Source organism: Xenopus laevis, chromosome 2L (genome assembly GCF_017654675.1).
Source record: "Xenopus laevis strain J_2021 chromosome 2L, Xenopus_laevis_v10.1, whole genome shotgun sequence".
NCBI classification, from domain to species: domain Eukaryota; kingdom Metazoa; phylum Chordata; class Amphibia; order Anura; family Pipidae; genus Xenopus; species Xenopus laevis.
In genome coordinates, this window is record NC_054373.1 from 176,701,066 (window position 1) to 176,712,277 (window position 11,212).

Below are 11,212 nucleotides of genomic sequence, written 5' to 3' on the forward strand. Positions count from 1 at the left end.
GAAGTTGAAAGTCGAAATGGGACAGTTTTTCCCAATTCCTCCTATATTATTATTGTGAAGTGGGCCAATTATTTTGCACTTCTTCTCCAAAAAGCTGAGTTGTCTTTGATAACGTCTCACTTTTATCTTTTTCAACCCAGGTACCATTCAGAAAAACCAGAGCAAAACTGGAGCTGCTGTAACATTCTGCCAGGTCAAGCACATCAAGAAGAGTGTCGTGGAGAATCAAAAAATCACCCTATGTTTATGCAGTCTTAGCTTCTTTATACACATCCAATAATAACATCGTTTTTTCTTCTCCTTTCTTAAAACCAGGAGACTCCAGAAAACTCCTGATGTCAACATTGAACAGGTAAGACAGAAATGCTATGGTCTGTAATATCAAAAAATTTGTTAAGGAAATATGAAACCCAGATTCACACTTGGGGTGACAATTTTGTTAAGGTGCCACCAATTCAGCACTGGTGAGTCTGTGCACTTTCAAGTGGCTGAACTTCTTGCAGGAGTAAGCCTGGAGCCGTACTTCCCATCTCAAGCTGGTGTTACTCGTAGCTCTTTGGGTTTCCCCTCAGTGACCAACCTAAATCGAATATACAAAAATGTTTTCATGTCCCAAACCTTTTCGAAAGGGCCCAGTTCCACAAGTTGTGTAGCCCACATTTTTAACATGAGCGTCGTTAGCTCAGTGCTCCCCTTGGAACATATTTCCAGAACGGGACCACTGAATCTAACAGTCTCTTATACTCATGTGCTCTTCAACTCTTTTATAATCTGGTGATACTACTCCATGGAATGTTGGGAAAGCATTTTATCAGAGCAACGATGGTTAACTATTTAATGGAAACATGAAGAGTTAATATGAATGGTTGAAACAGTTAACTATATTCCATTAGACCAAATATGGGTGATATAAAGATGATTTCATCCACATCATCGGATCTCTACATAAGCAGTTAATAGACCTGATCTTTTTCCTCTTCTAACCAGGTACAACCTGTTGAGTCCTGAAATAATCCGACACGCAATCCCTACAACTTAATTATTTGCCTTCTTACTTCTTCTCTACAAAAAACTGTAGATGACTATATTCTCTTGACTTTTTTATCTTTTTGAGCCGTTTTAACCAGCGAATCTATTTAGGAAAACAGGTCTAGATAGGAAACCGGTTTTGTAGCTTGTGCCTCGTATACTCTACTTCTTCCTGCTCTAGTGTTATATGCCAGTCAGTTCAATGAGTGTAGCTCGTTGGTGAATAAAGCATACAAATGGCACTCCCTAGATTTTTATGTGTGATGATTTTGTAAGTCTTTAGCTTCTCTTTTATATACATGTCTAATTAATCACATGTATCGTTTGTTTGTTTTTATTCTGTCTCTTTAACGGTCAAGGAGACTCAGAAACTCCTGAGATGAATCATCCATATCAGCGTAGAGTAAAGTGCTATTGGTGGCCGCTCCAATATTATTCAAAAACATTCTTATTTATCTTGTCAATGGAAGGATCATGTATTGTTACTAGTTGTATTGAGTGTTCGCCTTGGTAAATAATTGCCTTTTTCTAATATAGACAGAAATCGTTTTTCACTTTTCCTTTCTTTCATTTGCTCTTAAACAGGAGGAACAAACCTAGTGTGTGTTAGGCAGCTATTCGTCGGAGGATACCTAAGCAGCTCGATAGTCTAGCCCTGCCACTCAGGGCCCAGGCCTAAGAAGCGTATGAGTGAACCAACGGCTTACACTAATATTTTATTTTCTTAATAGATTGCGTCCGCTGGCCCCGTTTTTTCTTTTCTTTGTGTTTCTCTTTCTGGTGTTGGCCGGTGTTCGTTTCTGCACCTTTGTTATTTTGGGTTGAACTTGTATTAAATTTAACATTTTTCCATAATCTGGTTTTTTTCCCTTTTCCTTAAACAGGAAGCTACAACAGGGAGCATGAACCAGATCTGATTAGCTGATAGGCAGCCCCCTCCATCCCAGGTAAGAAGGGACATAATTCTTAATTGAGTCAACCAAGAGTTTTATTTTTGTCTAATGAGGTGATTGATGGTCCGCCTCGGGGTCTGGACTGTATAAATATTATCATTTTTGAAGGAACCGTCCTTTTTCCTTCTTTTTTCCTTCAGGAAGAACCAACAAGTAAGTACACGAACAATCAAGTGGAGCGCCCATGGAGAAAGGATCTGGATTCGCATGCTTGCAACCCCCTTGCCCACTGCTTCCTTATTGTTAAGGCATCTAGACATATGACAATGGGTACTACTCAAAACGTATTCTACTTTTTTCAACTAATGTCTGGCTCTCTGGGTTGAATCCTTAAAAATAACATTTTTTCAAAAAAATCTTTTTTTTCCCTCTTTCTTAACAGTGCAACCAACAATCAAGTTGGAAAAAAATCTGAGAGCTTGATCGCAGCCCCTGCCCTTGTTCTTTCCGTAGGCGGTACGCACAGCAGACATAACCCCACCTCGCGTGTTAACAAAGATTCGTTATTTGTCACTCACATCGTCTGAGGGTTGAATTTTGACTACAAATGACATTGGTTCATTATATATCTTGTTTCTTTTCTGCCTTTTCCTCCTCACATCGTAATCACAACAGTCTAGGTATGTGGAGCAGAGGCAAACGCATCCCTCATAGCTGGGTATTTAGGCGAGTTCCTGCCATGGCCTCCAGGTAGAAGGAGGCATAACCAATGAGTTAATAACGATTTATCTTTGTAATATTATCGTCCGTGGCGTTGAACTTTAATCAATTATAACATTATTCAAAATCTTTTTTTTTCTCTCTTTTTCTTAAACAGTGAACAACAACAAGTGGAGCAGGAACAAATCTGATAGCTCGATAACGATAAGCAGTACCCCCTGCCATCCCTTCTCCGAGGATAAGAAGGACATAACCATGGTCAACAATTAGTATTTATTATGGTAATCATCGCGCCCGGACGGTTGAAGCTTGCGTATTTCACTACTTCATTCATGGTTTTCTAAATATTCTTTTTTTTCTCTTTCTCACGGATACACAGGATGTGGCAGGCTCAGAGACCAGGGTCAAGCTGTTCTGCAGGTATCAAGAGTCTGATAGCTGATAGGGCTCAGTCCTCTTCCTATTCCGTTAGGTAAGGTGTTAGTGCTCTATAAGGTTTATACTTGACGGGTTTAACAGCACGGTTTATTTTATAATAATCAGTGCCGCGGGTTGAACTTATAAGATAAATAGAAAGACTGAAGAGCCAATGTGACACCTATGAGGTAACCAACAATGAATTTTGTTCAGTGGCCCCAATGTATTTACAAAACGAACATAGTTACATGCTTCATAAATAATCTCTATACCAATAACAATATTTACCGAAATTTATTACCAGCATAGGTGCTAAGTTGCCTATTCCAACCAATCACCATCTGTTATAAAAACTAGAAATGAAAATTACAGGTTGTGTTGGCTTTTACTGGCAATGCCCTAATAACATTGTTCCTTATAGGCCTCTTACTATTTTTATAATCATTACCAAAGTCTTTTTTGATAAGCAAGGGTTACTAGGTTGGATATTTAGTCTGGTTCTTTCTAGTGGGGCACCCTCCACAATTTTTAGCCTTTTTTTTTTAAACATGAGCTCTGTTAGCTTGATGCTTTCCCATTACAACATCATCATATTCCCAGAGGAGAGTGCTGAACTAACAGCCTGTTTTACCGTTGCTCTTAACCAGGGTAATCTGTTGGCTCTTTCAATGTCATCTGCCAAGTAACTACCGAATAATTACAAATAAAACACCAATCCCTAAATATTACATCTACATTTTTTGCGCTTCTTCTTTAAAATGCTGTTGAGTTGATTTGATAACTTGACTTTTATCTCTTAACCAGGAACCATCAGAAACCCCTGACGATACCAACTGCCAGGAAAAACAAAAGCAAGAGCTGGATCTGGGCATGAACAACTGCCAGGTAAGAATAGGAGAGGAAGAGTAGGGGCAAATAAAAATCAACCTATATTTTATGCAAGATTGCATTTTAGCTTCTTAAAATGAGACCTGATACATTTCCCAACACTTTTTTCGGTCTCATTTCTTAACTAGTCTCCAAAAACACCTGACATTTAAGCACTCCAGGGTTCAGTTCATACAATAAAAATGTTCCTGCTAAAATTATAATTTTAGCACTTCCCAAAAACAATTGATCTGAGAAAACCTTTTTGTCTTCCCCAGGAGAATCAGCTTGAAGTAAAGTTCCCGGTAAGCAGCTTTTAAACTGTATTTTGGAACACTAAACAACGCAAAAGCACAGCAAATGGTTTGACTTAAATATTCCAGCCCTCAGCCTTCTCCCCTAATACACCAGTCCCAGCTCCCCTACACCTCCTGTTCTTCTCACATATTGGAAAGGTTGCACTATATTAATTCAGTTTTGTATTTATCATGTTTTTAATACAATGTTATGTTTAGATGCCCAGGACATATCTGCAAATCCTGGAGCCAACAGGACAGGACAGCTACGGGATGAATTATACCGTAAGATATTTTATGGCTTAACTTGTGTCATGGTTTTGGGTAATTCTGTTGATTCTGCCGATTGGTTGTTCCCTCTAGAGTTTTTGTCCCTTCTGTGTTTTCCTTGTGCTTCTCAATCTGCCAATAAACCTTCCCATATCCACCCAGTATGTGTGTTTGCTTTCCCTAATGTTCCGACACAGTAATGATCAGAGATTCATTGGCTACTTTTGTTGCAGGGTTGGCACCGTAAAGAACAACTGGATGTGTCCGTGACCATCGTAAAGGACATAGAGGTAATGAGTCTTGATAATAATAATTATTAGATACAAATAAACTTTTTTTATACCTGATTTTTAGTAGAAGGAGAACTTGTTAAATATATGGGATTTAAGAAATAAGAACAGAGAGAGGCAAACATATTGTGCAATTCTCATGTAGGGATATTACAAAACTGTCATTTTTCAGAACTACAAGTTAGGCTGGGGTATTTGAAATTGTAATTGTATCCATTGTACTGACTTTGCTTCTTTTGTTTGAAACTAGAAGAGAAAAGACATCCTTCAAGAAGTGGAAGTCCTTGAACTTATCAGAGGCCACGAAAATGTCATTGGCTACTATGGGGCTTATTACCAACGTGCCTCTGTAAAGAAGCCCCACTATGAAGGACTGTGGGTAAGGAAGTGTTTATTCAGGTTACAATTTATGCACCAACATGCCAATCAACAGCTCTAATACAAGCAAACATTTTGGATGCAAATATTATTCAGTTTGGTAAGAAAGAGTCACGGTGCATGTGGATCACTTTGTTCTCAGTTGCACCTGATATTGTAGTTACACCCAGAATGCTTGTGTAGGTCTATTTCTGACTCACATCCACACAGCCTTTCCCCAGACTTCCTAATATAATTATAGACCACACAAATTTATGTATCAAACGTTCTTTGATTGTTTTCTAGATTTCTATGGAGCGTTGGAATGGTGTAGCGGTGGAAGATCTAATCTACACCAGTGAGCAGTACTCCTTGCATGAAAGCTGGATAGCGTACATCTGCAAGGAGGTATTAAAGGTATGTCTCATGTGATCCTCCTTGGCACTTTTCTGGCTAAATCTAGTTCAATTAAGAGCAGAAAAAATATTAATATATTTGCTTTATTCATTTCCCAGGGCCTGTGTCATCTGGAAAACAAAAAGGTCATCCATCACGACCTGCGGCCCCAGAACATTATCCTGACAACATCGGCAGATGTAAAGATCAGTAAGTGATGCTTAGAATCTGAAAAAAATGGATTTATCCATGTTTTTTATTGGATACATTTATAAATGAATATTACAATTCCTGCTTTTGTCATACAATTTCAGGTGATTTCAGCTCCGCCACCATCGGGGAAATGAGTCACAGTACGTCTGGGCGGATTCCATACCTGGCGCCAGAAGTACTGGCCAATTTTGGCAAGAAGACCATATGGTATAACTCTAAGGTATTGTGATATCTTCTCTCTCACTTTATATATAATGTATGGAGCTTACACGGGGTGCACTGCATGGACTTTTTCACTCACTTCACATGCCCCTCTCATAACAGTGAATCCAAAGCTGTAAAGTGGTTTCTGTGACATGAGAGGGAGAAGCGAAGAGAGAAATTCTCAAATCTGAGTGCAGTGCACAGGAGTATTAGAAACCAACTCCACTTGACTCTTTATGGGGTTTTCCAGCTCAGCCTGGGGTCATTCTTTAGTGACATCACTTTACTCCTTCAAATGTTTTATATTAGTACAAAGGTCAGGTTTTGTATTGTACAGTGAAACCTTAATTTCACACCCTTTGATTTTATTTCCCACATTTTACACATTTTTGTGTGTAGCCCCACTTTTATATGATATATAATGAATTCCCCTGATTTTACACTTTCCTGGATTTTACACCATTTTTTTCTAATCCCCTGTAATACATAAAATGGGAGTTCTACTGTATTTTGTTACTGTGCATTCCAAATAGATAGAAAAAGGATTTAAATGATCCACCACTGGAATATTTTATATGCCCTGTTTAGTTTTCTTATCTAATTTTTGCCTTTTTCTTATGTTTTAATACCTAGGCTGACATATGGTCCTTGGGAATATCAGCACTTCAAATGGCGGAAGGCTATTACCGTAAGTAAACCCCAGTGGGACTGTACGTTAGTACATAAAGAACAGTTTGTAGAAAAGTTAGAGGGCATTTACTGTATGTGTCATGCTGTAACACTGAATATTATTAAATATTAAAAACTAAGGGCAGAATTACACAAATTGTAATTTTCCAGTTTGTGAATCCGTTATTTTTTCAGTGTGCTGGCAATCGAGAAAGTAAAACAAAATTTAGTTAATTTGAGTGTTTACAAAATTAGAAAAGGTTTGAAAGTGAGAAAAATTGCCCTCCAACTGTTGTGATTGTCAGTCATTATGTTCTTATGTTGTATTCTCTTACATCCTAGCATTCAGCAGATTTCCCCAGCAAAAACTCATGAAACGCATCATGCATGGACCTGCGCCAGTATTATTGTGGGACAAATGGTGAGTCATTTCAACTGAAACAGGAAAAGAGGGAGAGGTAGAGAGGGTGGGGAAATAAAGGGGAGATGATGGGGAAATGAAAAGGTAATGAGGGGAGGGGGTGGGAATATTAAATGTGGGGAAACAAGCAAGGGATTAGCTTTGGTGAGGGGTATATTAAGGTATTCAGGGCACATGGTTGTTTATTTAACATAAACAATTTTAATTTTGGCTTCTGTTTCTTTTTTCCAGGAGCGACAACTTCCATTCATTCATTGGCCATTGCCTCCAGAAAGATCCAGCTTGGAGGCCGTCTGCTGGAAAGCTCTTATCACACCCCTTCATTTGTAAGATCTTTAATGAAAGGGGTGTGAAGAGCAATATCAAATGGCACCTGCAGTGAGAAGTAAGGGAACTGCTCATTCTCATTACAATTCACTTGATGTACAGACCATATCCACCTACTGCTCTTATTCTTACTATAGTCTCCGGCTTTACTACATATATTATAATTCTGTAACTAATGCCGCCCATTATATAAGGCTGAGATTGTATTAGGGCAGAGGTCACTGAACTAGGCCACATCTATAGAGAAATGTTATTATTAGTTGTAGTAGTTGACCTTTAAATTAGTAGCAAAGGGAATGGGATATAAATAATAGTAAATACATATAGCTAAAGAACAAATTACAGAATTCTTATACAGACAACCATTCTCCATGGCTAACACTGAGTATTCTCTCCTTAGGACTGAAGCACTGAAGTTCCAGAACATCATAGCAGCCATCGGGGGAGGGACGGGGGCACAACTGCAGGGCCCTTATGTCATCTTTGGGCCCCGCAGACTTGGGGCATGTTTACTAACATTGGAGATAGATAACTGGAGAGATTTCTGGAGATGTTGCCCATGACAACCAATGTTAAACATGCCCCTTGGTCCCGATGGCGGCTAATTGACAACAGCGGCTGATTGACATCAATATGATCTTGTACATTATAAAAAACAATAAACATCTTAAAATAACATTGATCTCTGTTGTATTTTTTCAATAGGGGGACATCCCTAATAACCTCCAATCCCACTGTTGGCTCATATCCATGTTCCTTTAAATGACTTGTTAGGGAATTGGGCATAGCCCACATCTACCTCAACAAAATCCCATAAACAGTCTTTCTGTGCTGGTTTTATTCATTCTGTTCCTGCTGGTAATTCCCATGTTCTCTTCATTTTATCTTGGTAGTCTTCCATTAATATCTATTCTTGCAGCAAGCAAATAGTGGCTAATACCATTATTAGTGCTACAAGCACTGGTGCAGTGTGCCAGGCTAAATGTCTGCAATGTTAGAATCCTTCTAGAGCTCTATAAGAGATGTTTAGTGATGGGCGAACTGTTTCACTTCGCCAAAAAAATTGTGAATTCACGTTTCTGTGGCCTTAGATGAAAATTCCTAATTTAAATAGATGCCCTTGTTCTTGTCATATGAATGTCTTTTAGGGGATTGCCTATTATTGTACCCTGAGAGGATGTAATATTTGAGACTGGTGGGTTCTTTAAAAGTGGTTTATTAAAAGGTTAGTACATCCCCTTGTTTAACATGAGTGTAATTAATCTGGCTTGTATTGAAATACTATTGTGCTTATTCTTAAATCACACAAATATCTGTGATATTTGTTATTTCTTCAGCTAAAAAGGGCAAATGGGAGAACTAAAGTTACCCCATGTTTGATGCTTGCGAGGTAGATAATTAGATTATTATACAATTCCATCCATGCACCCTTTGTCATGACTGTTTGGTAAGCAAGCGTATATTATAAGATAGTAAATTAGTTTGAAGAAAAAAAAAGACACACATCCATCAAGTTCTACCTTTAACTTTGTACCTGCCTAACTGCCAGTTGATCCAGAGGAAGGCAAAAAACCCCATCTGAAGCCTCTCCAATTTGCCTCAGAGCGATCTAGTCCCTGGATCAACTTGTACTATGAGCTATCTCCCATAACCCTGTATTCCCTCACTTGCTAAACACTATCCCATATGGATCCCATACCAGTAATTTAGAGCTTTCTGGATAGCAGATTCCAGATAAGGCTTTATATATAAATATACTGCACTTAATTGTACCACAATGTCCACTGTTTGTCACTAAAGTTGTCATTTATAGTAATAACAGTAGCACAGTTGAAAGGGACATGTCCAACCACTTTGATATAGTTGTGGCAAGTGCCACTCTCTCCAGCCGGCCTCTTTTGTTGAATTGGGAGCAAATATGGCAATTGATGCTGTACAGCCGTAACTTCAGGGTTCCCATATTTGGTTGCAGTAGGTGCAGCAGACCTGCGACAAAAGAATCACGGGTGAATGTCAGTTTAATATGAAGCAGCAGAAGCACTCAGAGCATGGCTGCGGTCATTCTGGAATTGTGCGGAAAACTCGGAATTGTGGATAAAAACATGTTGATTTGAGTCTCAAAATGTAATTTTGCTCATTGTGTTCATAAATGGCTCTTTATGATACAGCGCCAGGCTGTTATTGTAGATAACCAGGTGTACTCCTGCCTCTAGAGCTGGAGGCACCATTATCATTTTTAAAAACCCAGAAAATGTTATTTCAATCTTATAACAATACAAAAACTACAATTGCAATCACACAACCACCCATATTTAAAGCAACTATACAAACAGTTTACCTTTGTCTCTGATCAACGGTTTGCTTCTTATTTTACCTTATGCCTATAGTGTTGCTTATGCTTCTTCCAAAAATAGCCCTGTTTTCAAAGGGGTGATTCACCTTTAAATTACCTTTTAGGGAGTTATCTACTAAAATCCAAATTTATTTGATTATTCTATTAAAAAAACCACAAGCAAACTCCCATGCCTGATTTTACCTTATTTTTTAATAAAATAACTCAAATTAATCAATTTTTTTCTGACTTTTTTCCCAAAATGAATTTTTTCAAGGTTTTTGTCCCAAAACCCCACATTTTTCAGATTATCAGGCTAAACCCAGCACAACAACAATATCTTCAAGTTGGTGATAGGTGCCTCTCCAATAGACTTATACAGGATCTCGACAGGTCTGAGAAGGTGGATTTCCTGATTAAGGCTTTTTGCAGCATCGGGGTAAAATTAATCAAAAATAAACGAGTTTTTGCCCTAAAAAGCCCTACCAGATAAAAACCTGGTTTAGTAAATAACCCCTATAGGGGCAAATTCACTAACCTCTGAAAATTCGCAAGAACAACGCTAATTCACTAAAATCTGAAGTTGCGTCCAGTGCCCCGAATGCCAAACTTGCGCTAGCGTTACCTAATTTGCATGCGGTAAGAAGTTAAAGTTGAATGGACGTATATGTTGCAGTAAATAAATTACACTACACAAGCCCGGGGAAACCTTAATAAAATAAAATAGAGTTGTTATATTGCCCTACACATGAGCCCAGTGTATAGTTTATGTGTCATATGTTAGGAAATGTAGGGGGGAGCCCGGGTACCCTAAAATAATTTAAGATCTTTTACAGCCTATCGCCCTAAAAAAGCAAAAGACACCAGTGTTTTTGGGACTATTTTTTGAGGAAGTCCTATCTACTCTATTGCACTTTGCCTGGTCTGAGGTGGTGAAGGCAAGTCTGGCGCAAGAGGTAACGTTCAGTAAAATGCGTAAGTTAGTGAATTTGCGTAGTTACGTCCATTCACCAGAGGACAAAAAAAAGCTCTAGAGGTCGTGTATAAGTCAATGGAGAAGGTCTCAGTGTCTGCGCTGATGTCTGTACTGATATCCGATGAGTTTGTGGTTTCTGCGCAAAACAATTTGGAGTTTTCGGGGAAAGCTCCGAAGTTTGCCCGACCCTATTTTTTCGGGCTTTTTTCTTCCTAAATAAGGTCCATTCGGGGCAATCGGAAACAAGATTCAAATATGTTTTACAGTATAATTAAAGTTCATTTTGCTTGACTAACATCATAAAATAGGATTTGGAATTATTTTTTTGGGTGACGGGTCCCCTTTAAAGGAAAGTCCAACACAAGGAGCTGGAAGAAATTTCTAGACATCATTGTTCCCAATCATTCCAACAGCCAGAAACACAATAAAGTGAAGAATAGTTGCTTCTAAACAGTGCAAACAGTGAAATGTTATTCTTTGGAACAATTGTCAGTTATACCCCTTTATAATAAACTCCTCCTTGTCTGTAAATCGG

At 38.5% G+C, this 11,212-nt stretch overlaps 2 protein-coding genes across 2 annotated transcripts in view; both read left to right on the plus strand.

Annotated features, from left to right (window-relative positions):
• LOC121399742 (mitogen-activated protein kinase kinase kinase kinase 4-like) overlaps nucleotides 1–2,912 on the plus strand; it is a 10,982-nt gene extending 8,070 nt beyond the window's left edge. Inside the window, exons 12-14 of the mRNA XM_041581300.1 lie at nucleotides 316–352; nucleotides 2,123–2,252; nucleotides 2,800–2,912. Of these exons, the coding sequence (XP_041437234.1) occupies nucleotides 316–352; nucleotides 2,123–2,252; nucleotides 2,800–2,912 (280 nt within the window). The remainder of the gene's footprint in view (nucleotides 1–315; nucleotides 353–2,122; nucleotides 2,253–2,799) is intronic.
• Nucleotides 2,913–4,447: 1,535 nt separating this feature from the next.
• On the plus strand, nucleotides 4,448–8,045 carry LOC121400062 (serine/threonine-protein kinase mig-15-like). Its single transcript, XM_041582704.1, has 10 exons — nucleotides 4,448–4,507; nucleotides 4,726–4,782; nucleotides 5,033–5,161; nucleotides 5,446–5,556; nucleotides 5,655–5,745; nucleotides 5,850–5,968; nucleotides 6,586–6,640; nucleotides 6,964–7,042; nucleotides 7,274–7,427; nucleotides 7,770–8,045. The coding sequence occupies exons 1-9, from the start codon at nucleotides 4,496–4,498 to the stop codon at nucleotides 7,422–7,424; spliced, it is 804 nt and encodes a 267-aa protein (XP_041438638.1). The 5' UTR covers nucleotides 4,448–4,495; the 3' UTR covers nucleotides 7,425–7,427; nucleotides 7,770–8,045.
• The last annotated feature ends 3,167 nt before the right edge of the window (nucleotides 8,046–11,212 follow it).

Coding starts and splice junctions, on each gene's coding strand:
- LOC121400062 (XM_041582704.1), top strand. Junction 5,746..5,849: donor ATCGGCAGATGTAAAGATCA/GTAAGTGATGCT, acceptor ATACAATTTCAG/GTGATTTCAGCTCCGCCACC. Junction 6,641..6,963: donor AATGGCGGAAGGCTATTACC/GTAAGTAAACCC, acceptor CTTACATCCTAG/CATTCAGCAGATTTCCCCAG.